Source organism: Microtus pennsylvanicus, chromosome 11 (genome assembly GCF_037038515.1).
Source record: "Microtus pennsylvanicus isolate mMicPen1 chromosome 11, mMicPen1.hap1, whole genome shotgun sequence".
Lineage (NCBI taxonomy): Eukaryota > Metazoa > Chordata > Mammalia > Rodentia > Cricetidae > Microtus > Microtus pennsylvanicus.
Genome location: NC_134589.1, coordinates 14256336 through 14283147, shown reverse-complemented (window position 1 = coordinate 14283147; position 26812 = coordinate 14256336). Strand labels below are relative to the sequence as shown.

Genomic DNA, 26812 nt, shown 5'->3' with positions numbered 1-26812 from the left:
ACTTTATTAATGGTATGGCAAACACCTACCACTGAGGTTAAGTCCAGCCCTCTTATAACTTAAAACTTTTATTTAAATTCATGCACAGACACAGAAAAATAAATAAATCTAGAAAACAAGTAAGGACTGGAGAGATGGCTCTTGAGTTGTAAGCCAGACTCTGTCTCAGAAACCCAGAAACTGGGGCTGAGAAATGTATAGGTAGTTAAGAGCATTTTTCTGCTCTTACAGAAGACCTGAGTCTTTAAGTCACACCCATTCTTTTCTCATGTTTAGGATTTTTGTCCCTGAGTCATGGAAGACAGAAGAGCCGAAAAGTCATGTGAAGAAGCGTGTGAGTCACTGAAGAGGCAGGACTATGACATGGCCCTCCAGCACTGCACAGAGGCCCTGCTTTCTCTTGGCCAGTACTCCATGGCAGACTTGGCAGGGCCATGTCCCTTGGAGATAGAGCGCATCAAAATCGAGAGTCTTCTCTACAGAATTGCCTCATTCTTGCAACTGGTGAGTGCTGTTGGTATACTATGGAGAGCTGTTATGTACCGGTGCAGACCACATGTTGGCCACTCCTGTACACACAGCTGATTTGGGGCTGAACAGATAAAAGAGTACCTGGTGACTGCTAGATATTCCCAATGGCAAACAACTGTTTTTAAAATTGTGTTATGGCGCTCACTCATTTAACACATGTTTATTGAGTACATGCTATCTGATAGAGAGAGCCCTTCATTCTCTTAGTGTCTAGTAGAGGCCTAGATAGAACATTGGCCATTGTAGACAGCTCCACACTAGGGACAGCGTGCTGAAAGGAGCAGTGCTCGGGAGCCAGGGAGCAGCAGTGCTGGAGGTGGGGTTACCCAGGATGGTCGAGGTGATGGGTGAGCCATGTGGAAATCTGGAGGAAAGGGACCCTGAGGCAGAATCCCAGCTGAATTGAGTACTAGTTGGCAAGTGTGACTGGGGTAGGATGCATGAAAGTGAGGAGGAAAAGGCTAGGGCCAGTGGAGTCTTGTGGGGCTTTCTGAGCCTCTCAAAGTGAGCTGGGGAGCTGCAGCTGCAGTTGGAGCGGAGCAGTGATGGGATTTGGTTCAGCAGGAACGAGGCTGTGTTCAGAAGAGATTAGGAGAGTGGTAGGGGTGGTGGCACACCTTCAGTCTCAGCCCTAGGCAGAAGCAGGAGACCACCTGCTCTACAGAGGGAGTTCCAGGACAGCTAGGCTGTGTAGAGAGACCATGTCTCAAAAATAGAAAAGACAATAGACTCAATGTTAGTTTGTATAGACAACGATGCAGCCTGTGCTGTGTAGAAGCGCAAAGCAGGAGCAGATACTCTGGCACTCTGAGTGCAGGGAATTCGGGAGCTCTTTCATGTCATTTACCCTGACTTTTTTTGACTGAGCCCTTAGAAAAATGGGGTTTCCTTCAGCTGGGACGACAAGGTCATATGTAGGGAGCAGGTTTATGAGCTTAGTTTTGGGCCTTGCGAGTTTGAGGTGTCACAAGAGTGGATTAAAGAGATTATGGGGTACCATGTTAGATTGCATCCAGGGTTTGGTGCAGGTCACCAGGGAAGGGACTAAGGACCTGGGATGATGGGTGTCAAGAGGGTGTGGAGAAGGAACACACAGAGCATCTGAGGAATAGCTGGGAGTAGAAAGGAAAGGTGAGAGTCATAGTCTGTGCAGCTAGGTAGAGAAAATGTGATATCAGTGTGTCTAATAAATGGCACAAGTCAGTGAACTGTGGCTTGTCTGGATGTAGTGGAGATCACTGGTGGCCGTTATGTGAGTAGGTTCCTTAGATCAGCCTGACTTAAAAAGAACCTGGGAGAATTGGGGAGAAATTCTTCCTATGTTTTTATTCCTTCGGACAGTCCCACTGTGTAGCCTGGGCTGGCCCGAGCTTCCCTGTGTGGAGCAGGCTGGCCTCCAACTTGTGATCCTTCTGCTTCTTCTGCCTCTTGGATGAGGGTTTATAAGTGTGCAGAGCCTACTCTGTGAGAAGTTCTACCACAAGGAGGCACCAAAGATAAAAAGGAGCCAGTGGAAGAAGCAAAACCATAAGCGGGGGCTCCCCCAAAGACAGGGTTTGTCTGTGTAGCCTTACACACCTTGGGACTTGCTCTGTAGACCCTGCTGGCCTCTGCCTTGTGAGTGCTGGGACTAAAGGTGTGCACCACCATCCCTGACTCAGTCAGAATGTTTTTTAAGTTGGGAAAAATAACAGCATGTTTGTTTAGGAAAGAATCAGTGGAAAGGAAACTGTCAAAAGGTGTGGGAGCATAGAAGTTTGGGGGGTGGTGTCTTCAAGGTCGGCTTTAGAATAGGATAGTGTCTCTGGGAACAGGTGTAAGGAGGGTGCTGGGAAGGAGGATGACATGGCTGTGGCAATGGGAACTCTAGTCAGGCCATTGGCGAAGGAGGAGGTGGGGCAGGAGGAGGTTGTGGTTGGGCTAAGGTGCTGAACTGAGCCAGCTGTCAGAGTGGTTGGAGGGGAGTACAGTGGGTGCTTGGTTCTTGTGTGGAGGAGGTAACCCCGGGAGATCTTGGGAGTGCGCTCTCCCTGTACATGGTAGACTGATAGTATTCGTGACTCCTCAAAGACAGCTGAGCTCTGTGCTGACGGTTTTAATCATAGCCTTTCAAGTATGCCATTTTACCTTGTATCTTTCCTTTTCTTTTTATAGAAAAACTACGGGCAAGCTGATGAAGATTGTAGGCATGGTATGTATAAAAGACTGGCCCTTTTCTGATCTGATGATTTTTAAAATTATTTAATTGAAATTTTTAAAAATTTTGCCAATTTCAAAAGCAATTATAATGTTAACAATCCTATCTTACTGTGGTGCCTAGTGACAGATTGGGTTGATGTCTTTCCTGCTGTGACAGGCATACCAGGTGAGCATGTGGGCGTGAGTGTTGGCATTCTTGTCCGCATGTGCCCCTTCACCCTCCCTCCCTCAAGGAGCATTGACAGTGAGCCTTTTAAAAGTCTGGATAAATAGGTATAGTCTAAAAATGCCATGCTTAAGAAGTGCAGCACATGCTGATTAAATTGCCAAGCTTTGAATGTTGAAAATATCTGTCTTTTTTTTTAAACAAGTCAGAGTGTTCTTAGGAGTTGGCTGGAGTGCTCTGAAATGCTCCTTCCTGTTTTCTTGTGGCCGGAAGTTGAGACCAGTAAGATCCACATTCTCTGACTGTTCATGTTGTAGAAATCCCTTTCTTGGCCCTTGCTGCATCTCAGTAGAAAGAGCCTGTGGGTGGAGGGTCAGGGTGCCTTCCCACGCCCTCTTGCTGGGCTATTTTGCACAGCTCAGTGGCCTGGATAATATAAATTATGTTTCATTTTTCCATAACTGGGGCTTGAGGCTGAGTTGTTTGACATGTTAATTTTTATTTTCTGCTTCCTCACTCCTTTGTGTCAAAATGTTAAAAAAGAATTAAGTATTTTTATTTTACATGTTACCAAACCATGCTACATACTCTTGTTGTACATGGACCATACTTTAGACATTACTCATTAATGACCAGTGACCTTTCTGTGAACCTGCAATGGAACTGTAGTGGCATAGGATTTAAATTAGAATTAGATATATCCTTGTCATCTTTAAACAGCTCAAAAGACAGAATGCAGATATAATGGTAGATTATGTAGAGGAATGTGATGGGCTCCTTTTCCTCTCCTGGAGAAGTGGATAATTTAGAGGAATGTGACGGGCTCCTTTTCCTCTCCTGGAGAAGTGGTGGCCTGGTGAACTTACCTTTTACTACACTGAGAAACACAGATGCTTATCATACATAAATTGTTTATTTTTTTCCTTTAACAAATAATTTCAAAGGGGGCCTTATGAAATGGCTTAGTGGGTAAGAGAACGCTTGTTGGTTTTTGCAGAAGATCCAGGTTTGACTCCCAGCACCCACACGGTGGCTCACTAACTTCTTTAGCTCTTGTCCTAGGGGATCCAACACTTCTCTGACTTCTGTGGCCACCAGGCACAAATATGGTGCACATATGTACATGTAGGCAAAATACTCAATATACATAAAATAAAATTAGAAAATCCTAAAAGCAAACAAGAAAGAATTTGAACATACTTGTCATAAAGTTGCTTTTCTGCCACCATAGCATGACAGGTGTCCCTTGTGTGGATGACACAGTCAAGTTATTTCCCGAACTGATGAGGCTCCAGCAGGTTCTGGTTCATTCTTTGTCAGTATAATCCACCTGATAATAGACATTCTTGCTAACTGTTGCCTTTCTTTCATGCCGTGAGAGTTGGCTTCCTGGGTTAAGGATTATGGGAACTTGTGATTTTGTTTTTCAGTTTTAATTTATTTTTATGTGCATTGACATTTTGTCTGTGTAAGGGTGTCTGGTCTCCTGGAACTGGAGTTACAGACAGTTGTGAACTGCCATGTAGGTGCAAGAAACTGAAAGCAGATCTTCTGGAAGAGCAGCCATTGCTCTTAACCACTGAGCCTTCTCCTCAACCCTGAACTTGTGATTTTTATAGACACCGTCAGCTTATAGTTTGAAATGTACTTACCCTCTGCAATATGTGCAAATGTTTCCTATATTTTCACCATGCCAAAACCCAGCAGTTTTAAAACTTTCCCCACCCATCTCATGTGTAAGAAATAGTTCCATAGGGGCTGGAGAGATGGTTCAGTGGTTAAGAGCACTGACTGCTCTTCCAGAGGACCCGGGTTCAATTCCCAGCACCTACATGGCAGCTCACAAACTGTCTGAAGATCAGTTCCAGGGGATCTGACACTTCACACCAATGCACATAAAATAAAGTTAAATAAACCATAAAAATATATAAAAAAAAGAAATAGTTCCATATATTTAGTTTTATTTTTCCTGAGTTCTTGGGAAGTTAAAATACAGTCTTCCCATTTGAGAAATGTACAAAGACCCCAGAAGATTACATGACTTGTGGGAAGTCATGGAAAAGTAAACATTGGGGAGGGGAAATTTTCATTTTTCTGTTAAAAGAGATGAATTCAATAGCCAGGCATAGTGGTGCACACCTTTAGTCCCAGCATTCAGGAGGCAGAGATAGGCCTCTGAGTTTCAGGCTAGCCAGAGCTACATAGTGAGACCTTTTCTCCAAACAAACAGGCAAACAAAGCCCAGATTAAAAACTTTTGTTAATTAATAAACGTTTAGCCGTTGGGAAGATGAAGTTGGCATGACACATGATGTGTGTGTGCTTTGGTGTCAGTAGCCAAATAGAGTGCAGGTTGAGATTCATTCTGACGTTTGATCCTCTGATTTCATTTTTGGGATCCTGTCCCAAGTAAATATTACAACAAAGGAGAAAATTGTCCACACTGTTGTGGACTGTGATGCTGTGTGTAAAGTGAGAAGAGGTTGGCTTTCAGGGAGGTAGGGCTTCATTAATTATAGTCTCTGTGTTCTCTACTCTTTTTAGGTGACATGAAACAGCTCTGAAGTGGCCCTTTTGTTTTGTTTTTTTCCTCTGAGACAGGGTTTCTCAGTGTAGCCTTGGCTGTCCTGGAATTCCCTTTGCAGACCAGGCTAGCCTTGACCTCAGAGATCTGCCTGCCTTTGCCTCCTGAGGGCTAGAATTAAAGGCGTGCTGTAGATGAGGCGAGCAGGCCTGCTTTTCATCCTGCCTGGCTCCCACATGGCTAGCTTTACACCCGAAATAACAACACACAAATTGTATTCTTTTAAACACTGCTTGGCCCATTAGCTCTAGCCTCTTACTGGCTAACTCTCACATCTTGATTAACCCATTTCTATTAATTTGTGTAGCACCACGAGGTGGTGGCTTACGGGGGCGGGGGGGGGGTAGATATGATTCAGCATGTCTGATCTGGTGGCTGGCTCCATTGTTTCTGCCTCACTTCCCTTCTTCCCAGTATTCTGTTCTGTTTGCTTCGCCTACCTAATTTTCTGTCCTATCAAAAGGCCAAGGCAGTTTCTTTATTAACCAATGAAAGTAACACATAGACAGATGACCCTCCTCCATCAGCGTGCGCATTGGAAGGGGTCTTTTTTTATGTGCATAAGTAGTCTTTTTGTGTGAGCATGTGCATGGAGACAAGAGGTTGACGTTCAATGTCTTCTCTGTTTTTCTCCAGCTTTTCTTCTTTTGGGGATGTGGTATTTTTATTAAACCTGGAACTCATTGATTGGCAAGGCTGGTGGCCAACAGGTCCCCCAAATCTAGCTGCCTGCACTTCCCTGTCTCCCTAGCATTGGGGTTACAGATGTGCATTGCTGTGTCCAGCTTTTACATGTGTGTTGGGGATCGAAACTCAGGTCCTCATGCTTGTGTAGCAAACACCTTACTAGCCCCTATTTATAAAATTTGTATAAAAACACCTTTACAAAGTTGATAATTTTATAGATATTAGAAAATATTGGCTAAGATTACTCATGTACTGTGGAATTCTGGTTTTTTTTTTTCCCCCTGAGATAAGGTTTTTCTGTAGTTTTGGAGCCTGTCCTGGAACTAGCTCTTGTAGACCAGGCTGGCCTTGACCTCACAAAGATCCGCTTGCCTCTGCCTCCTGAGTGCTGACTGTGGAATTCTGACTATATATATCCGATTCTCAGTAATGTTGTTGTGTAAGATAAGTAAGTATGGCTAGATAGTCAGGTAACTAACAAGCAGGAGGAATTTCTTGCTGGGTTCCTGTTAATCTGTCACCCTGCATAGTTATACTGAGATGCTCTGAGGCTAGGCCTGGAGAGCTCCATCGGAAGTGCCTTTTATCAATGCCTTTCTGTTTGCCTTTTACATAGTGTAATGCTCATTCTTCTATTGGTAGACCAGTTTGCATTTTGATTTTGGTAATTTGTGTGTATGTGTGTGTGTCATTTTAAAAATGAACAATTAGCCAAAGTACTTTGAATTTGATACATTACATTGTATTGATTACCATTGCCAATAGTTACTGCAACCAACATGTGACAGTGACTATTAATTTAATTCCTACTTTCTTGAAACATCACAGAATATCACTGAATCCAAATCTAAAAGCATCTATTTATCTACCCATCTATATCGATCTGTCTGTTTGACTGTCTGACTATCTATCTATCTATCTATCTATCTATCTATCTATCTATCTATCTATTTTTGTGACATCCTCTGTCTGGCCTAGAATTCCCTATGTAGACCAGACTGGCCTGGAACTCACAGAGATGCAAGTGCTGGAATTAAGTGTGAACCACCACCATGTCTAGCCCTTCTTAAATAATTCAAGTGTGAGTGTGTGTGTGTATGTGTTTATCTAACAGCTCATTATAGTTACATATAAAATTAACAGTGTACACACACACACACACACACACACACACACACACACACACACACACACAATCTAGGAAGTTTGCAGCCATCAACAGTTGGTAATTTCTGAAGTTGTTAGTGTAGTGGATCTTGTAGGTAAGATACATGCATACTTTCCATAGCATATTTGGAAGGATCTCTCTTTTATAATTGGCCTCATTTATTTTATTCTCTGCAAACTGACCTGGCCCACTTAGCATAGCCTTTATTGCTGATGTTTGCACATGTTCTCTTTTTAGAATTGATTCATGACCATCCGAAGATATTAATTTGACAAAAAAGGCATCAGGGCCTTTACAATTACCATGGATTTTCTTCTCTCTGTCTGTAGGTTCTTATAAAATTGTAATTTGATCCCACAGGAACTTCAGAATGGTTTCCTGGTGGGATGGATACACAGTCTTTAGTAACTTGCATTTGGAGGAAGTACATAGTGTTCTCTTCTGAAATAATTCTTATTATATTTATTTCTTTCTGTCTATCATATGGGATGTGGGGATTGAACTCAAGTTATCAGGCTCAGCTGCAAGTACCTTTACCTGTTTAACCAACCATCTTACTGGCCCTGTATTTGAAATAGTTTAAAATAGCTATAGACAGCGAGATAACTATGTCTTTATCTCTAAAACACAGAGGCCATCACTGTATAACCACAATATTTGTTTAATCTGACAAAATTAACAGTGGTTTTTTTTTAATACTATTTGAGACCCAGGCCATAATATGATTTACTTTGTTGCTCCTAATATAATTTTTTAGCTGGTTTATTTAACTGGAATTCAACAAAGAATTATAAAGTCTTGAAGGTAGAATTTTACTTTAGAAAATAACTTCTGATATCTTATAAAGATGGGTAGATACTATGTCTCAGTTAAAAAATAGGGAGTTTAGGAAAGTACAAAGACTAGAGTTCATGGCTTTTAGATCCAAACTCAGGGTACTGCTGGACTAAGGCCGTGAAGCCAGCGACCACTGGTTAAGTGATGTGGTTAGATCAGTTATTTGAATATAAACAGGATGGGAGCACTTTTCATGAAATGATTCTAGTGCTTCGAAATTTTTATTATTTGGGAAACTTTGAATGTTTATTAAATTCGTGTGTGTGTGTGTGTGTGTGTGTGTGTTTGTGCGTGCGCATGCACATGTAGTTATATAGGTGCTACTGTGTGTGGTAGGGGCTGTCAGAGGACAACTTATTAGGGTTGATTCTCCTACTGTGTGAGTTTTAGGCATGGAGTTGAGGTCTCCAGACTTGGCATCAAGTACTTACTCACTGAGCCATCTTACTGGCCCTTTAGGACTTTCTGTACTAACAAATTGAATGAACTAATGATATTTTAGATGAAGCCTGATTATTAGAAACATCGTCAGGCTGTACAGTTCTGAAGCCCTAGCCAAGAGTTTTGTCAAGCTAAGCAATCACCATTGCAAGTGCATGTCAGTGATGCTTGGCCTGTGAGGCAAGTGATGCTGTAACCAGCAACCCTGTTAAGTGGCTGGCCTGTGACCCAAGAAATTGACAGGTGATGAGATGAGCCTTGCATGGTTTTTCTGGGGGAGCTGTTGACATCTTTGATGACCTTTATTCTCAAGAATTTTGATTAAATATAGATACACAGTCCTGGACTTAAAATGACCCCATTATGGTGTTTTGACTTTATGATGGTATAAAAGTAAGTATCTGGTAGAAGCTGTGCTTTGATTTTTGATCTTTTCCAGGGCTACTGCTGTGTGGTCTGATACTCTTATCATGCAGGGTAGCAACAGTTAGTTACACCTCCCAGTTTGCCCAGAATTATGAGGCCAAACAAGCAGTCCTCTGCAGCAAGTGTATTAGTTGGTAGCGCTGCTAGCTGGGGTATTTGGAAAGATTGGTACTTTAGATTTTGGTTGTGGTGGTGTAGTCCATCAAACCCAGGGCCTTGTGTTAGGCAAACATTCTGTAGCTGAGTTCTTTTTCTCATCCCTTTAAGGCACTTAAAGTAGTCATTTTATTCTTAATTGTATGTGCGTCTGGTGTAGAAGGAGCTGCGGGCAGTTTCCCGCACGACTAGCTTTACCCAAAATAATTACACGGAAACTGTATTCTTTTAAACACTGCTTGGCCCATTAGCTCTAGCCTCTTACTGGCTAATTCTCACATCTTGATTAACCCATTTCTAATAATCTGTGTAGCACCACAAGGTGGTGGCTTACCGAGAAGATTCTAGCCTACATTTGTCTTGGGTCGAAGAATCATGGCGACTGCCTCACTGCCCTTCTTCCCAGCATTCTGTTCGGTCTACTCCACCTATCTAAATTCTATCCTATCAGGCCAAGCAGTTTTCTTTATTAATTAACCAATGAAACAACAGATAGATAGAAGACCCACCTACATCAGTCTGGTGAGTGCAGGCACCTGTTGAGCCTGAAAGAGGGTGTCAGACCCCTGGAGCTACAGCTGCAGGCAGGTGCTTTGCACTGAGCCATGTCTTTAGCCTTTAAATGTACTTAAAAAAAGCGTTTCTAGCATATATTAATTACACATAGTGATGGGTTTCATTATGACATCTTCACACACATCATTCTCTCCATTTCACTGTCTCCCTCTCTCTTCAGCGCGTTCTTTTCATCTTACTGACTTAGTCTCCTCTCACATTCATGCCTTTTTTTCTCTCTTGGCTGACCTAGGTGTTTCATTAGGGACTGCAGGCATATGCGTGAGGGACTATTCACAGAAGCAAGGGCCACTCACCAGGTCAGAAAAAGCCAAACACGCTTTTATCACTGACTTTATCAGGTTGTGACTACATAGTATGTCAAGGAGAATCTGTAGTTTTTATGGTAATTAAAAGGCTCTGTTGGGAAAATAGTTAGTAGGATAATAGTGTTTAATTACAGTATCTCAGGTCAAGCCCTCTGAAACACATTGTTTTATTTAATCATGTTGTCTTCTCGGTTGTATAGCTATGGAAGCAGGCTGTGTGTGATGGATCAGCTTGTTGAAGGCCCAGAGCCAGTTGTGAGTGTGACTGTAGCTTTGATGTGAGGCTTTGTGATGGGAAGCCAAGCTGCTGTCTAAATCCACATCTGTTTGTGTCTATATTTCAGGATTTTACAGACTTAACAACCAGAAAAAGAACACAGAGAAAGAAAAGCAGTTCTTTTATTTTAGAATTAAAAAGCCAGAGGCTCTTAATTTTTTTAAAATATTTATTTGCTATCTTCAATTATGTATGTCTTGGTCACTGTTCTGTTGCTGGGAAGAGACACCATAACCAAAGCACCTCTTATAAAAGAAAGCATTTAATTGTGCGCTTGCTTACAGTTTCAGAGGTTTAGTTCATTATCATGGTGAGAAGCCTGGCAGCAGAGAGGCAGAAATGGTACTGGAGAGGTAGCTGAGAGCTACATCCTGAGAGATTCTAGGTTTTTGAGATAGGGTTTCTCTGTGTAACTAACTGCCCTGGCTGTCTTGGAATTCTCTTTGTTTACTCATCTGGCATCGAACTCACAGAGAATCTGCCTGTCTCTGCCTTCTGAGTGCTGGGATTAAAGCACTCAACCAAGAACAAGTATTCCTAACTACTGAACCAAAGCTTGGTGCTTGGCTGGTCTGGCCAGCTGCTGAGCTACTTACTGGAATTTGCCTTTCTTCATCCTCAGCCACAGGGTTACAGGCTTGTATGGCCATGCCTGGCTTTTAGGTGGTTGCTGGGGATTCAAACTCAGATCCCTTTGCTTTCACAGCACCTGCTCTCACCTTCTGAGCTACTTCTCCAGCTGTCTTTTATAAAAGATATTTTCTAGACACAAAGACTTTTTTTCTTCAATAGAAATTTAGGATTTAAATCTTTCTATTTTGAAACAAGTATAGGTTGAGACGAAGTTGCTAGGAGAGGTCCCATGTATGCTTCATATACTTTTTCCTCATGATTTTGACTTCTGTCAATACAGTTCAATATCAAAACCAGTAAATTAGTGTGTAGGATGTGCCATTTGTCATGCATTGATTCATGGAGCTACACCACAAACCACCTCAGCACAGACCTCACTTGTCCTGTCCCCACCATTCCTGACCCCTGCCAACCACGAGTCCCTCCTCATCTCAGTCATGTGTCATCTTGCAAATGTTGTGTTAACACAATTGTGGGGTGTTTGACCCAAAATGGCTGTTTTTACTCAAGCTGGGACTGTCAGTAGTTCAGTTTTGTTCTCTAATAGGAACTTTTCTAATAGGAATTGAAAATTTTATGGAATTAGATTTTGGTTTTCAGTCTGATTTCTCCCAAATATCTGTTAACATTTGTACATAAAAGTCCTTTTTTAAAAAAGAAATATTTGAAATTTCTGGTACTTTTGTGTTGCATATGCATTGTACTTGCACTACAGTGTGTGCGTGGAGGTCAGAAGACAGCTTGTGGGATATGGTTTTCTCCTTCCACCACGTGGTGCGCCCTAGGTATCAAACTCAGGTTGTCAGCCATGGCACCAGTTCCTTTACCCATGGATCCATCTCGCCAGCCCTGTGTGTAGGTCTTATTATATTTAAATTAAAGAATGCTAAGATAAATGAAAGTTACGTTATCGCTTAGTGTGTGCAGATGTGTGCATAGAAATACACTTTGTACTAATATGATCTCAGTGGTACTATGAGCTCATGTTTGTACTGACTCTACTCAGGGCAGTTACTAAGTAAGCAACTGTAGCTATATATATGAGTTTTCAGTCTTATTTCTAGAGACAAGGTCTTGTCAGTTGTCCAGGCTGGCATTTAACTTGCAGTTTTGCCAAGGACGGCCTTGAACTTCATATTCTCCTGCTTTAGCTTCCAATGTCGTTGTGATTACAGCATTCCACCATGCTCAGTTACAAGTGATATTTTAAAAGAAATCTCATGTTAGTGTTGGCTGGATACTTGTTAGTGCTAATTCCCTAGTTACTGTGTGTGTCACTGAGGGTTAAGCCCAGGGTCTGGTGCATGTTGGGTTAGTTCTCTACCTCTGGGCTCCATACTCAGACCTGGTATTTGTACACAGGAGGAGATTAAGACAGAGAATAGCTTTCCTTGTGAAATCTCAGTAAATCTTGTGCACAGTGACAAGAGAAAGAGCCTATTAGTCCCTGAAACAGAGCTTTCTCCCATAGGGCAGACAGAGGAGGCCGTGTCTGCAAGCTTTCTCAGCAAACCTGTCACTAGAACAATAAAAGTGAGCGAGTTAGCCACCGAGACAGATGAGTGCCTGAGCACTTGGAAAGGCTTGCTTTTTCTACAGTTAGAATTTCCCTTGGGGGCTTGCAACAGAGATCTCAAGATGCTGAAACTGAGAAAAGCGGAGGGAGTTTCAGGATAGACAAACGCAGGTTAAACTCACCGTTTCTTCAGAGAAAGTGCCTTCATTGGTGACTGGACACCAAGAGTGACAGCTTCTCTGTGGCCATCTAGCCACGGCTCTCTGGGCTTTCGGGCTCTTTAATGAAGAGGAAGTTGAAGACACCCTGAGCAATGGATTCTTTTCCTGCCTCATGCACCTGGGCTGGTTTTGCACTTGTCGTTTCAACAGTGCCTAAAATACAACATTTATTCAAGTGTGTTCATGGCATCAGAGCCTTTTGTAGAGTTCTGGAGATCAGGATTTGGGTTTGTATTTATGTTTTATTTTGTTGTTAGTTTTTTTTTTACTGTGTAGAATTATTTCCTATTTGTGTATAATGAGGCAGTTGAGGTGTACTGAAAGAATTAGTGCCAATGTTTAAGTTTCATCTTACCTTATTTATCTGAGACAGGTCTCAATATGCAGGAATTGGTTTTCCCCTTTTACAATATGGTTTCAGGACATAAAACAGTTGGTCAGGCTTGGTGACAAGTATGTTTACCTGCTGAGTCAACTTGCCAATTCTGAGAAGAGAGCCAAAAGTTGTTTTTTTCTTTTTCTTTTTTTTTTTTAAACATTGGTTTAGTATTTTTGGGACATATTCTTGTTTAGTAGCTTGACTGGTACTTACTGAGACAAGACTGGCCTCAAGATTATGGTAATTCTCCTGCCTCAGCTTTATGCTGGGCTTAGAATTAAAAGGATTATTATCGTATGTTTGCAGGATGTATGTGTGTAGGCGTGTACTACAGTGTGTGTGTAAGTCATTGGACAGCTTTGTGGAGTTGTTCCTCCCTCCACCTTTATGTGGGTCTCAGGCATCAAGCGCCAGTGATTAGGCTCACGCAGCAAGGCCCTTTCACAGCTGAGCCATCTTGCCTTCCTGAGAATTTCTTTTAATTTTTCATTCAGTCCTTGGAGTTTTGTTTCTAAAAGTGATTGTATTTAGGTAGCAGATTATTAATTTAACTTTTTTGATATTTTTATTTTATTATTTTGTGTATTGGTTGGTGTTTTACTTGTATGCATGTCTATGTGAGGGTGCCAGATCCTCTGGAACTATTGTTACAGACAGTTGTGAGCTGCCATAAGAGTTCTGGGAATTGAACACAGGTCGTCTGGAAGAATAGCCAGTGTGATTAACCACTAATCCATCTCTCCAGGTTCTAGTTTTTTGTTTGTTTGTTTTGCTCTTTCAAAATTTATTTATTTATTTATTTATTTATTTATTTATTTATTTATTTATTTATTATGTATACAATATTCTGTCTGTGTGTATGTATGTCTGCAGGCCAGAAGAGGGCACCTTATTACAGATGGTTGTGAGCCGCCATGTGGTTGCCGGGAATTGAACTCAGGACCTTTGGAAGAGCAGGCAATGGTCTTAACCACTGAGCCATCTCTCCAGCCCCTGTTTGTTTGTTTGTTTGTTTTTAAAGAAGTTTTAGGACAGTGCTTTCATTATGCCAAGCTCCTTAATAAAAGACTATGGAAGTTAAGGTTTTGGTGAAAGAAATGACTTAATATTGTCCTGTTGTAAAAAAAAAAAAAGCTTAACTTTTGTTATACTTGAAACTTAAAATGACTTTGCTCATTGTAGATAATTCTTGAAAGGGAATCGTGTCTTTGTGAATAGCTGAAGGCTCTCGCTCTAACCTGGCCATTGTCGACAAGGAGATGGCCAGTCCTTTAGTATTACTGTTTCCAGTCCAGAGCTTCAAGTCTATCCCAAACTGCTGGAAAACAAGCCAGAGTTAAGGCAGAAGGGAGTAGTAGGTGCTTGGGTGGCTGAAGAGGGGTGTACAGGCTCCTCCGTCCACTGCTGTAGGTTCAGCATACTGCTGCAGAGAGGCACCCTGGGCTCACAGACCTGCAGAGTTGTGGGAAGAGAATTCATCTGCACAGAATTTTAACTAGAAAAGGATTTTTCTTTACAATTGCTAAAGAGTATATTTTGAATGTCATTTTCATTTTCAAGTTCAGTTACTACAGCTGAGATAAGTTTAATAACACGTTGCCACACTCAGATTTCTTTCAGGTTTTATCAAGAGAGCGAAGATAGTAAGAGACCTGATTGGCAGCATTGCTATGTAATTTTGTTAGATGACATGAAGTTAAGAATGATCTTTAGTATTCACTTTTTCTTGTTGCTCTGCTTCTTTATATAGACCCTGTGAGACATAAGCTAAATTGGCTTTAAGATAAACAATTGGAAAACAGCTGTAAGCTACTTGTCTGTAAAGATGAAAGGAAACATGATTTTGACAAATTCTGAAATATTCAAACACTGGTGCAAATGATGAATCTTGGGAAGTAAAATTCGGGAAATTTGTATAAGCTCATATATCCATGGTAGGTGCCCACTAGGCAGCACCTCAGCCTCATAAAATATTTTGTGATTTACCATTTTACAAATCTGTTTGGATGAGTGATGGTGGCACACACCTTTAATCCCAGCTCTCAGGAGGCAGAGTCAAGCGGATCTCTGTGAATTTGAGGCCAGTCTGGTCTACAAAGCAAGTTCCAGGACAGCCATAGCTATTACACAGAAAAACCCTATGATTTATTTTTACATTTGCATATTTTATGTGTGCATGTGCACATGTGGAGGTCAGAGGACAACCTAAAGAATTCAGTTCTGCCCTTCATGTGGGTTCTGGGAATTGAAACTCAGGGTTTCTCTTGGAAGCAAACTCCTTCCCCACTCTGCCACCTCTATGGCCTGTGCTTTAGTAATCTTTAGAAAGGATGGAGTCTTCTGAAGTTGAGATGTTACTAATTTTTCTCACTTCCTACATCAGGGACCTCCTCTCCCTCCCTCAGACATTTCCCAGCTTTTAAAATCTTTATCCATGTTTAATTTTGACTTACAGTCTCAGGCTTATTATGTCTTTAACTTCTGATATCTTTCTTCCATCCCTCTACTGCTAGGTTTGCAGGGATGTGTGGAGTAGGGATTGAACCAGGGCCTTGTGCATGCTAGGTGAGCACTGTACCAACTGAGCTACATCTTACATCAATTCTTCAGCTTTTAACTAGTTTCTTTTTTTAAATTAAATACACTTAAAAATCGCATGTGTGTGTTTGCTTGCACTTGCACTTGTGTGCATGTGCACCTTTGGCATATCATATGTTCACTATGGCATATGTATGGGGGTCAGAGGACAATTTGTAGGAGTTGGTTCCGTCTTGTATCATGTGAGTCCCTGGCTTAAACTCATGCATCAGGCATGGTGCTAAGCACACCTCCGGGGCCCTTAACTAGTCTTTTGTTTGTTTTTCCTCACTGTGTAGCTCTGGCTGCCTGGAGCTTGCTTTCTGTAGACCTAACTGTCTTTGAACTCACAGAGCTCTTTCTGTCTCTGCCTCCAGAGTGGTGGAATTATAAGAATGCACCACCACACTCAGCTATAGTGTTATTTTAAAAAATAAAAGTGGAAGTCTTTCTGGACCAAAGGGATAGCTAAATAAATGTATGTATTTATTTGATAGAATATTACCTCTTCATTAATTTGATAAGTAAAAATATTAACATGGACAGTGTTGAATTTGCTAAGAGGGAAAAATGCAACATTAACTGCCATGTTTATGTGGGCTGTTCCGTGTAAAATATGTAGATAGTAATAGCAGTTGGGTGAAAGCATGAGCAGTAAGTGAACACTGTTTAACTGATGAGATCATGGCAAGCCTTTATGTAGGATTTTACTAGTGTTATAATGTTAATTGTGTGATGAACAATAATACAGTGAGAGGGTACAGTCAGCACAACCAAAATAAACCGTCCTGTACAGGCCCAGCTTCTACTCAGTACAGCTAGCCCTTCTTATAACGGGATACCGGTTTGGAAATTGTTTACACCCAAGTTCAGTTCCTAAGGCATTCTCTTGTAGCAGATCATGTTCATGCAAAGTAATACAGATTTTTGTGGCACTTGTAATTGTATTAATCTACAAAGTCTTGTGAATAGTTTAGGTTGGATAATTGGATCTTAGTTAATCTTTTTTTTTTAATTTTTTATTGAGAAAAAGAGAAAAAGAAAAGTTTCCGCCTCCTCCCAGCCTCCCATTTCCCTCCCCTTCCTCCCACCCTTCTCCCCCTCCCCCCACTCCTTTCCCCCTCCCTCTCCAGTCCAAAGAGCAGTCAGGGTTCCCTGCCCTGTGGAAAGTCCAAGGTCCTCCCCCCTTCGTCCCTGTCTAGGAAGGTGAACATCCAAACTGGCTAGGCTCCCACAAAGCCAGAACATGAAGTAGGATCAAAACCCCGTGCCATTGTCTTTGGTTTCTCATCAGCCCTCATTGTTCGCCATGTTCAGAGAGTCCAGTTTTATCCCATGCTTTTTCAGTCACAGTCCAGCTGGCCTTGGTGAGCTCCCAATAGATCAGCCCCACTGTCTCAGTGGGTGGGTGCACCCCTCGTGGTCCTGACTTCCTTGCTCATGTTCTCTCCTTCTGCTCCTCATTGGGACCTTGGGAGCTCAGTCCGGTGCTCCAGTGTGGGTCTCTGTCTCTATCTCCATCCATCACCAGATGAAGGTTCTAAGGTGATATGCAAGATAGGATCTTAGTTAATCTTACTAATTTTGATGAAGGCTCATTTTTTCCTTTGTTTAGAGAATTTCACTGTGTAGATCAGGCTGGCCTCAGAGGTCTTCCTGTTTCTGCCTCTGCTGGGATTAAAGGTGTATGCTATTACAGCTGCCCAATAAAGAACTAATTTTTAATGCTTTTTTTTTTAAAAAATGACTTACATGTTTTACTGTTTATGCAGATGAGTATTTTGCCTTCATGTATCTCTGCATCATGTACATACATACCTAATGCTTGAGAAGGTCAGAAGAAGGTGTTAGATTCCCCTGGAGCTGGAGTTACAGACAGTTATTAGCCATCTTGTGGGTGCTGGGAAGTGAACCCAGGTCTTCTGCAAGAGCAATAGGTGCTCTTAATTGCTGAGCCATCTCTCCAGCCCCTAAAGGCTATTTCTTTCCCTCCTTCCCTCCCTCCCTCCCTCCCTCCCTCCCTCCCTCCCTCCCTCCCTCCCTCCCCTCTCCCTCCCTCTTTCCCTTCTTTGCTTTCTTTCTTTTTTATTTTTTTAAGACACGGTTTCTCTGTGTAGCCCTGGCTGTCCTGGAACTCTGTTACCAGGCTGGCCTTGAACTCACAGAGATCCACTGCCTCTGTCTCCCAAGTGCTGGGATTAAAGGTGTGCACCACTGCCTGGCTTTAAAAGACTAATATTTTAAAAAAATATTTATTTATTTATTATGTATACAATATTCTGTGTGTATGCCTGCAGGCCAGAAGAAGGCACCAGACCCCATTACAGATGGTTGTGAGCCACCATGTGGTTGCTGGGAATTGAACTCAGGACCTTTGGAAGAGCAGGCAATGCTCTTAACCACTGAGCCATCTCTCCAGCCCAAAAGACTAATTTTTAATTGCATAGAAATATTCAATATTGAGATTTCTCTCTCCTCCCTCTCTTCCTTGTATCCTTTTGCTTCTCTCATTCTCCCTCTCTTTAACCTCAAACTGACTATGTAGGTGAAGATAACCTTGAACTCCTGATCCTCCTGCTTCCCTTCCCATCTCCTTAGTGTTAAGGTTAGAGGTACAAGCCGGGCGGTGGTGGCGCACGCCTTTAATCCCAGCACTTGGGAGGCAGAGGCAGGCGGATCTCTGTGAGTTCGAGACCAGCCTGGTCTACAAGAGCTAGTTCCAGGACAGGCTCCAAAGCCACAGAGAAACCCTGTCTCAAAAAAGGAAAAAAAAAAAAAAGGTTAGAGGTACATGCTACCCGTTATGTGCAGTGCTGAGCATTGAACTTAATGTATGCTAGCCAAGCACTCTAATTAATTGAGCTACACCCCAGCCTGGATTTTGCAGTTTCTCTTAAACAGTTTAATGGCACAGGATCTGGCAAGCTAATAAATCTCCAGTTTTAAAAGCCCTCATTTAACTTGATATACTAAATGATATTTTTGAGAAAGAACTTAATTTAAAAAATATTGTTGTGCATAGAGAGTGTATGTGCACCTATGTGGTGTAGCACACATGAGGCCATAGGGAAACTTCTTTGAGTTGGTTCTCTCTTTCTACTAAGGGGTCCAAGGACTGATCTCAGGTCATCGGAATTACATAGCAAGCACTTTTCTCCAACATGGTCTGTATTTCCTTGGCTGGAACCAAGCAGCTTCGGTTATCCTCCTGCCTCAGCCTCTTTCTTAACTGAGGCTGTAGGTGTGCACCACCATTCTCTATTAGAGTCTTTTAAAGAATGTCAACTACTTGTTTTCCTTCTGTTTAACTGACAGTTAATTATCTCACCTATGTGTGAGTGGTATTTTGAGGCATGTATATAGTCTGTAGTGATCAGGGTAACTGGCATATCATGTGAAACATTTCTCTCATCTGGGTGTGGGTGTGTTCAAGATCTCTCTCCTTGCGGTCTTGAAGTACACAATTCAGGACTGATGTAGTTCTGCTGGCCACAGAAGCTGACGTTCTTACCAGCTGTGCACTTTAGAGGTGTTTTCTCTGTTTGGATGCTGGGAGTTGTAGTAGGGTCGGTCCATCTGTTCTTTGTCGTGCTCCTTCTTGTCCTTGCATGCATGTCTTAGAAAGACATGCTTTGTTCTTCTGTTTGGAGTGAGTCTTAGGATGTCTTACCTTTGTGAGGAAGGAAACTGGGTCTGAGTGCCCTGTGGCAGCTAATGATGTGTTTCTTCCTTGGCAGTACTGGGGGAAGGACTGGCCAAAGGAGAGGGTGCCTTCCGGGCAGTGCTGTGCTGCATGCAGCTGAAAGGGAAGCTCCAGCTTGTGTCCTCCATCCTTGCCAAGTCACTGTCAGGAGAGTCTCTGGTACGTTGATGAGCGCGGGTTTGAATGCTTGCTAGTGTTGGGTCATGTTTGACTCCTCAGTATAGTATGAGGAGCATAGTGTATGTTTAGTGTAGTTTTGTCAGATGTCAAAGTTCATGACAATCCCAAAATGCTCAGTTTTTAAAAATGACCTGATATTCAATCATTGGACCCTTGCCATTTCTGATCGTGTATATAAAAAGCACAGGTACTTTTAATGGGTTCTAAATTATATGAAAACCAGAATACTTTAACAGTTAAAATCAGCCAGGCAGTGGTGGAGCACACCCTTAATCCCAGCACTTGAGAAGCAGAGGCAGGCAGATGTCTGAGTTCTAGGCCAGCCACAGTACTGTGAGACCATGTCTCAAAAAATCAAAATTAAAAAAACAAAACAAAATTAGAATTAAAAAGTTCTTTTTTTGAAGGTCAGCGTACATACTAATGGGTTTCATACCAAATGGGTATGTGTAAGTTAATATCCTTATTTACTTTATGGAAACTATCTAGTTTTATTTAGACTCGAATTTAAGTTTTTTTTAAATTATAACTTTTGTTGATTCTTTGCATTTCGAAGGTAAGTTTTTAAATACATAAATTTTCTAGTTTTTTGTTATAATGGAAGGGCTACTTTTTGTAACTTCATAGAGTTGATAATTTATAGGAATTTGAAAGAAAGAACTTTTTCAAGTTCCTTGGTATTTTTCAGGCATCAAAATGAAAACAGAGAAAGAAGAAATCCTATAATTACCAGGCACTGTGACTTTGACAGTTGTGCTTCAAGTTGATAGGGATTTTGAAAATCAAGAGCACAGATGGTGAAAATACAGAAATTAGAAAAATATTTATTCTTTTGTGAAATATAGTATTACTGCTCCACTACAGGGTAATTTAGTCAGCTTATAAGGAATTACTGGGCAGTGAATGACTTCCTTTATTTGGCGATGCCTATGATTTCACCAATCACAAATGTGAACCCAGCAAAATGGTGCTGCTGTTTAGATCCCAATCCTGTCAGGATGTATTTATTTCTTCTTTTGAGGTGGGACCTGGGCCTTGAGACAAACTTCTGCCTTACTCTTCCTAGTGCTGGGATTATGGTTTCTGGTCACCACTCCTAGCAAGAGAAAAATGCTTTTGAGACACGGTCTCTCTGTATGTGTAGCTTGGGCTGGCCTCAGGCCTGGGATTTTCCCTGATCTTTCAAGTACAGCAGTTACGGGTGCCTACCCTTAAAAGGTCTTTTTCTATAATTATTTTACTTTGCATTTGTTGGGGTCTTTTAATTTAAAGCAAGTGAAAAGTAATTTGTTTCTAATTTTCAAATTTTCTGAAATTTGACTTTCAAAAGCTACCAAATGCATGAGCCATCTTTAGGCACTGTTTTGACTCCCTGGTTTCTGTGATGCTGGATAACCACTGAGTTCAGCATTTCATAGATACAGGCAAGCCTGTTAGCACCAAGGGAGAGGGGAGGAATGGTTTTAGGTTTGCTTTTCTCATGTTTTGTTCTCACTGATATTTGCAAGCATTTTATAGAGTTGAAAAAGATTAGTTTTTTAACAGAGTCTCATTATGTATCTTTGGCTGTCCTGAACTCAGCCTGGCCTCAAACTCATAGAGCCTGCCCCTGCCCCCCGAGTTCTGCGGTTATTTTACAGTTGTGCATCAGGTGAGAGCATGCATGTTGTGTGTGTTCTTAGCAGGAGCAGCAGCTGAGTCTTTCTTCCCATTAGGCCTCTTTCCTTTCCCCAGCTGCGTGCAGCTTCTTATGCCAGAGTAGCAGTGTGAAGAAGGGAAGGGAATGAGCGGTATTGAGCACAGACAAGTCGAGCTGAGTTGTGAGACTAAAATACACTGATGATTTTCTGTCTTCATCTCACCCTTCCAGAATGGGATGGTAACAAAAGATTTGACAAGACTGAAGACGCTTCTCATGGAGACAGAGGTGAGTCCATTGCCGGGAACCCTCACTTATACCCAGTGAGGTCAGTGAGCATTCTGTGTTAGCATTTGGAATATTGTGGTGGTGTCAGTCAAGATACAAGGTGACAAGGGGACCTTCTGTGAAACGGGATTGAGTCCCACCCTCAGATCTCAGAACATGGCCTCTCATGTCTCCTCTGCATTCTGGATCTTCTGTTCTGACTATAATTCTTCTTCTTCCTCTTATTCTTCCTCTTCTTCTTCCTCTTTCTCTCCTCCTCCTCCTCTTCCTCCTCCTCTTCCTCCTCCTCTTCCTCCTCTTCCTCCTCCTCCTCCTCCTCCTCCTTCTCCTCCTCCTCCTTCTCCTCCTCTTCGTTTTTGTATATATATATGTGTGTGTATGGTTGTTGTGTATGTGTATTCACTCATTTGTGGGCCACACATGGATGCATGTGGAGGCCTAAGGTTGATGTAAGATGCCTTCCTCAATTATTGCCTATTTGTTGAGGCTGGGTCTCTCACACATAAAAACTCTCCAGCTGTTCTCGTGTCCCTTGTGTCTGCCTCCTGAGTGCTGGGATTGTTGGTATCACCATTTCTCTGGCTTTTACGATGGTTGTGGGAATCTGAACTCTTCACATTTGCAACACAAGCTCTTCATACATGAGTCATCTCTCTGGCTCCCATCCCTGTTGTTCTTATTTGTTATCTCTGGCCCCCAAATGTTTCCATTTGGTACTTGGTTAATTAAAATTATTTTTTTCAAAAAATGTTTATGTGCATTGGTGTTTTATCTGCATGTATGTCTTTGTGAAAGTGTCCAATCTTTTTTGTTTGTGTGTTTCTTTGGTTTTTGTTTTTCGAGACAGGGTTTCTCTGTAGCTTTGGAGCCTGTTCTGGAACTAGCTCTTGTAGACCAGGCTGGCCTGGAACTCACAGAGATCTGCCTGCCTCTGCCTCCCGAGTGCTGGGATTAAAGGTGTGCCCCACCACCGTCTGGCTTGAGAGTGTCCGATCTTGGAGCTGCAGACAGTTGTTAAATGCCATGTGGGTGCTGGGAATTGAACCCAGGTCCTCTGTAAGAGTAATCAGTGCTCTTAACTGTTGAGCCATCTCTTCAGCTCCCAGGAAATTTTAAGTTTTGATTATTCTTTCAGTTATAAAGCACAACATCATGGAGTTTTAAGTGATCTTTGGGGAAACATGGGATGCTTGTAGTATAAGTAATTCGTCCTGGATTACTTGTTTTTATATATTTTTATTCAATCCATTTTCACCAAAAACTGGGTTTTCTTTTAAAAAAGCACTCCTTAGTAGCTCGATAATGACAGTAACGTCTTGTTGAAACTATGGTGATTTTAATCTGCAAAGTTCAATTTGTTGGTCACATGGCAATGATGGTGTTGTTTCAGATATATCCAGTCAGCATTGCCACCATCCTTTCTGTGGTGTAAGACATTCCAAGTTTCATCTTAACATTAAGTTTCTTCCTTTTGAGTGTTGAAGGTGTGCCCAGAAAGTGTGCCTAGCAGGAAACATGGTGGGCCACTCGGAGAAGCACCCAGGGCAGGCTTTTGTTAGTTAGTGCAATGGTAAACACTAACAGGAAGAGTAGGGGTTAATATTGCAGGGGAACCTTGGAGGCAGGAGTGTTAGAGCCTGGACAGACTGGTGAATGTCCAGAGGGGATTTGATGAGTGGTATTGGCAAATAGTCAGCTGGTTCAGGGAGAAATAAGACAAGTGACAGGACGGTAGCGGTTGGGAGGACATTCAGGCAGACAGGAGAAGTGTTCTAGACTTGCTCAGGACAGCAGAGTTCAGGATGACTTTTAAGATTCCAGTCTGAGGCCGGCAAGTGGCTGCTACCCCCTGAAGTCAATTCCTGGGGCCCATGTAGTGGAGGGAGAGATTGACTCTTGCAAATTTTGCTCATGCATATCCATACACTTACATGCATACAACATGAAGAAAATGTAATAAAAAATGTCTAAAACCAGAAAGATTTCAGTGTGTGGCTGTCTTTAGGAGAAGACACCTTTTCCTTGAGACACGTTCTACAGAGGCTTAGATTTGGAATAAAGCTGATGAATTTGGTTTTGCACATACTGTGTTTGAAGTGTTCACCATGTGAGAGCTACTCTGGCGGGGGCTGGTGGGAAAGCACAAGGCAGCTGTATGCAGTCTTCATAGTGACGCAGCAGTGATGGTGCTGCACTAAAGCTGCCTGCTCAGTAGGTTCAGAATGTAGACTTTTCTTCAGGTCGCAAGGTGCTTTTCCACTGCAGGGAGAGTATCTGGCAAGTCCTTTATTTTCATGCTTTTATAGTGAAACAGAACGAGCATAAGATGTTACTTGCCACAAAATGTTATGGAAAACTTCCAAAACAATTTTATTTCGTAAAGTAAAAGTCAATTATATGCATTTTATAAAATTAGCAGAGATCAAATGGGGTGACAAGGCTTGATGCAGTACACAGTTTTTATCTCCAGAGTGGTTTCTATTAGAATTCTCTAGTTGGACTTGGTGGATTATTATTTTTTTACAATTGTTTTTATTGAGCTATATATTTTTCTTCACTCCCCTTCCTTATTCCTAATTCTCCCCTCCCCTTCTACCTCTTCTGTGGTCCCCATGCTCCCAACTTACTCAGGAGATCTTGTCTTTTTCTACTTCCCATGAGGATTGGATCCATGTCTTTCTTAGGGTCCTCTTTGTTGTCTAGGATTGTGAATTGTAGCTGGTTTTTTTTTTTTTTTGCTTTTTGTCTAGAAGCTACTTATGAGTGCGTACATATGATATTTGTCTTTCTGGGTCTGGGTTACCTCACTCAATATGATGTTTTCTAGATCCATTCATTTGCCCACAAATTTTAAGATGTCTTTTTTTTTTTTTTTGCGATGAATAGTACTCCATTGTGTAAATGTTCCACATTTTCTTTATCTGTTCTTCGGTTAAGGGGCATTTAGGTTGCTTCTAGGTTCTGACTATTACAAATAATGCTACCATGAACATAGTTGAGCACATGTCCTTGAGGTACGATTGAGCATCCTTTGGATATATACCCAAAAGTGATATTGCTGGGTCTTGAGGAAGGTTGTTTCCTAATTTTCTGAGAAATTGCCACACTGACATCCAAAGGGGCTGTACCAGCTTGCACTCCCACCAGCAATGCAGAAGTGTTTCCTTTACCCCACATCCTCCCCAGCATAAGTTGTCATCAGTGTTTTTGATCTTGGCCATTCTTACAGGTGTAAGATGGAATCTCAGAGTTGTTTTGATTTGCATTTCTCTGATGGCTAAGGATGTTTAGCATTTCTTTAAGTGTCTTTCAGCCATTTTAGATTCCTCTGTTGAGAGTTCTGTGTTTATGTTTGTACCCCATAGACAAAGAACTCAAGAAATTGTTCGTCAAAAGAACAAATAATCTTAATAATATTTAAATATTTGGTATGGGTGTTTTGCCTGCATGTATGTGTCTACACCAGAAGAGAGCATTAGGTTTCCTGGATTGTGAGCTGCTATGTGGGTCCTGGAAGTCTCCTCCTGGTTCTCTGTAAGAGCAGCAAGTTCTTTTTACGGCTGAACCATGTCTCCAGTCCTTTCTTCTTTTATTTTCAACATTGAAAATGCCCAAATTTAAATCAGCATCACTCAGTATTTCTTATTTCTCTTACACCTCTTTCATTTGAAAATTGCAGACAGCTACAAGCAGTGTTCTCTCTGGATGTCATGTGGAGGACTTAGATGAAGGTAAGTGCTAAATTTGTCATGGCTTCTGGTAACTCTTACTGTGGCCCTTGCCTTTTAATTGAAGAAGTATTTGTGGGAGGAAAATTTCTGAGGATAGTCTTTATAGTTGGAGATGAAGGAAAGGATGTAAATATTTAAAAGCAGGTAGAGACGAAAACATTTCTCTCTGGAACCTTTTCATAGGTTGCAGCTGAGGCTGGCCTTGATTTTCTGATGCTCCTGCCTTGACTTCTGAGCGTTTTCCTGCAGCTGTGCATTGTTATACCTCCTCGTGCAGCTTGCCCTGCAGTGCCTGTTCCAGGCCAAGTGGCTTTCATAAAATACACACTGACTTCTCAGGGTTCATCTTCATCTCTGTAGTCAGTGTGAAAATGAATATTTATTGAGGTTTAGTAGTTTCCCCAAGTCACCCAGCTAGAAATGCATGAAGCACAACTTTTAAGCCTGGCAGAATAGCCTTCTTGTCCCCTGAGGGGAGGTTGGGGGACAGAACTTGTAAGACTAGAAAATGGCTGCTTAGCCTCTCTCCTAAGCCTGTTTTCCTTGGCTTATTTGGAACTTTCTCTAAATCAATCAAAGTCATTTGTATTCAGAAATGTGTGCACTTAGCTTCTATATTTGCTTAACTGAGCTTCATTTCTGTTATACAATGTTCTGCAGTGATATGCCCCAAGCAGGTCTAAGGGCTTCTCCCTCAGTGTGCAGTGGTAGGGTTTGTCCACAAGAATTTCCTGGACAGTCAGTTTTCATTCCTGAAGGAGTTACTAATAGAAATGCAGTAAGCCTCTCCCCTGGGTTCTCAGAGAAGAGGTTACCCTGGGAGGAAGGCCACTCCCATCAGATGAGAACCAGTGCCACCAACTTGATTTAGCTGCTGTTTAGTGGCCTCTACAACATGCTATTTCAGAGCCAATTGACTAGGCTAGTTGATTGGTAGGGGCACCTTTGTCATGTCTGTTTTATATCATGTGGGATGATACATGTGGAGGGATGTGATTCTTGGACATTAAGATATTGGAATGGCGAGGTAGTCTCACATGACACGATTATGTCCTGATTACTCCCTAGGGTCTTGTAACGGTTGGCATTTTCGGCCGCCACCCAGGGGAATCACAAGCAGCGAGGAATATACTTTGTGTAAAAGGTAATGTAAAAAATATTTTAGAAACAAATTACATGTCTCTTTTGAAAAGAGAGATAATTTTCCTTCACTTTTTGAAGGTAGTAATTTAAATTCAAAGAGGATAATATGTGAAGAAAGAAAAAGTATAGTGATTAAGGGAAATGGTTTGTTTCCTGTTTGAAACAGAGGCTGCACAGGTCAACATCAAATCCATGAGATTTTAATATTAAACCACAATTGTGTGAATACCGCTTGTTTAGACTTTGTTCAGAAAGCTTTCATGCTGGCTGAACTTAATTGCAGGCTGTTGTTAGTGTGTGATTTACTCAGATGTAAATGGAGTTGAAATTAGTTCCTATAAACTGGAAGAGAGCACAGTATCAGTCATACTCAATTATTTTCATAATTTTCTGAAAAAAGAGTCATGTAATTCTTATATATGGAATTTATGGGTACTTTGTATATGA

General features: G+C 41.7%; 1 protein-coding gene across 4 annotated transcripts in view; it reads left to right on the top strand.

Moving 5' to 3' along the window:
• The window catches only part of Helz (helicase with zinc finger), a 141152-nt gene that overhangs the window by 21667 nt on the left and 92673 nt on the right, over positions 1-26812 (top strand). For all 4 annotated transcript variants that reach the window (XM_075990298.1, XM_075990296.1, XM_075990299.1 and 1 more), the window contains 6 exons: positions 277-504; positions 2686-2722; positions 19419-19543; positions 21435-21491; positions 25171-25222; positions 26291-26366. In XM_075990298.1, the coding sequence (XP_075846413.1) occupies positions 295-504; positions 2686-2722; positions 19419-19543; positions 21435-21491; positions 25171-25222; positions 26291-26366 (557 nt within the window). In that variant the 5' untranslated portion in view covers positions 277-294. The remainder of the gene's footprint in view (positions 1-276; positions 505-2685; positions 2723-19418; positions 19544-21434; positions 21492-25170; positions 25223-26290; positions 26367-26812) is intronic.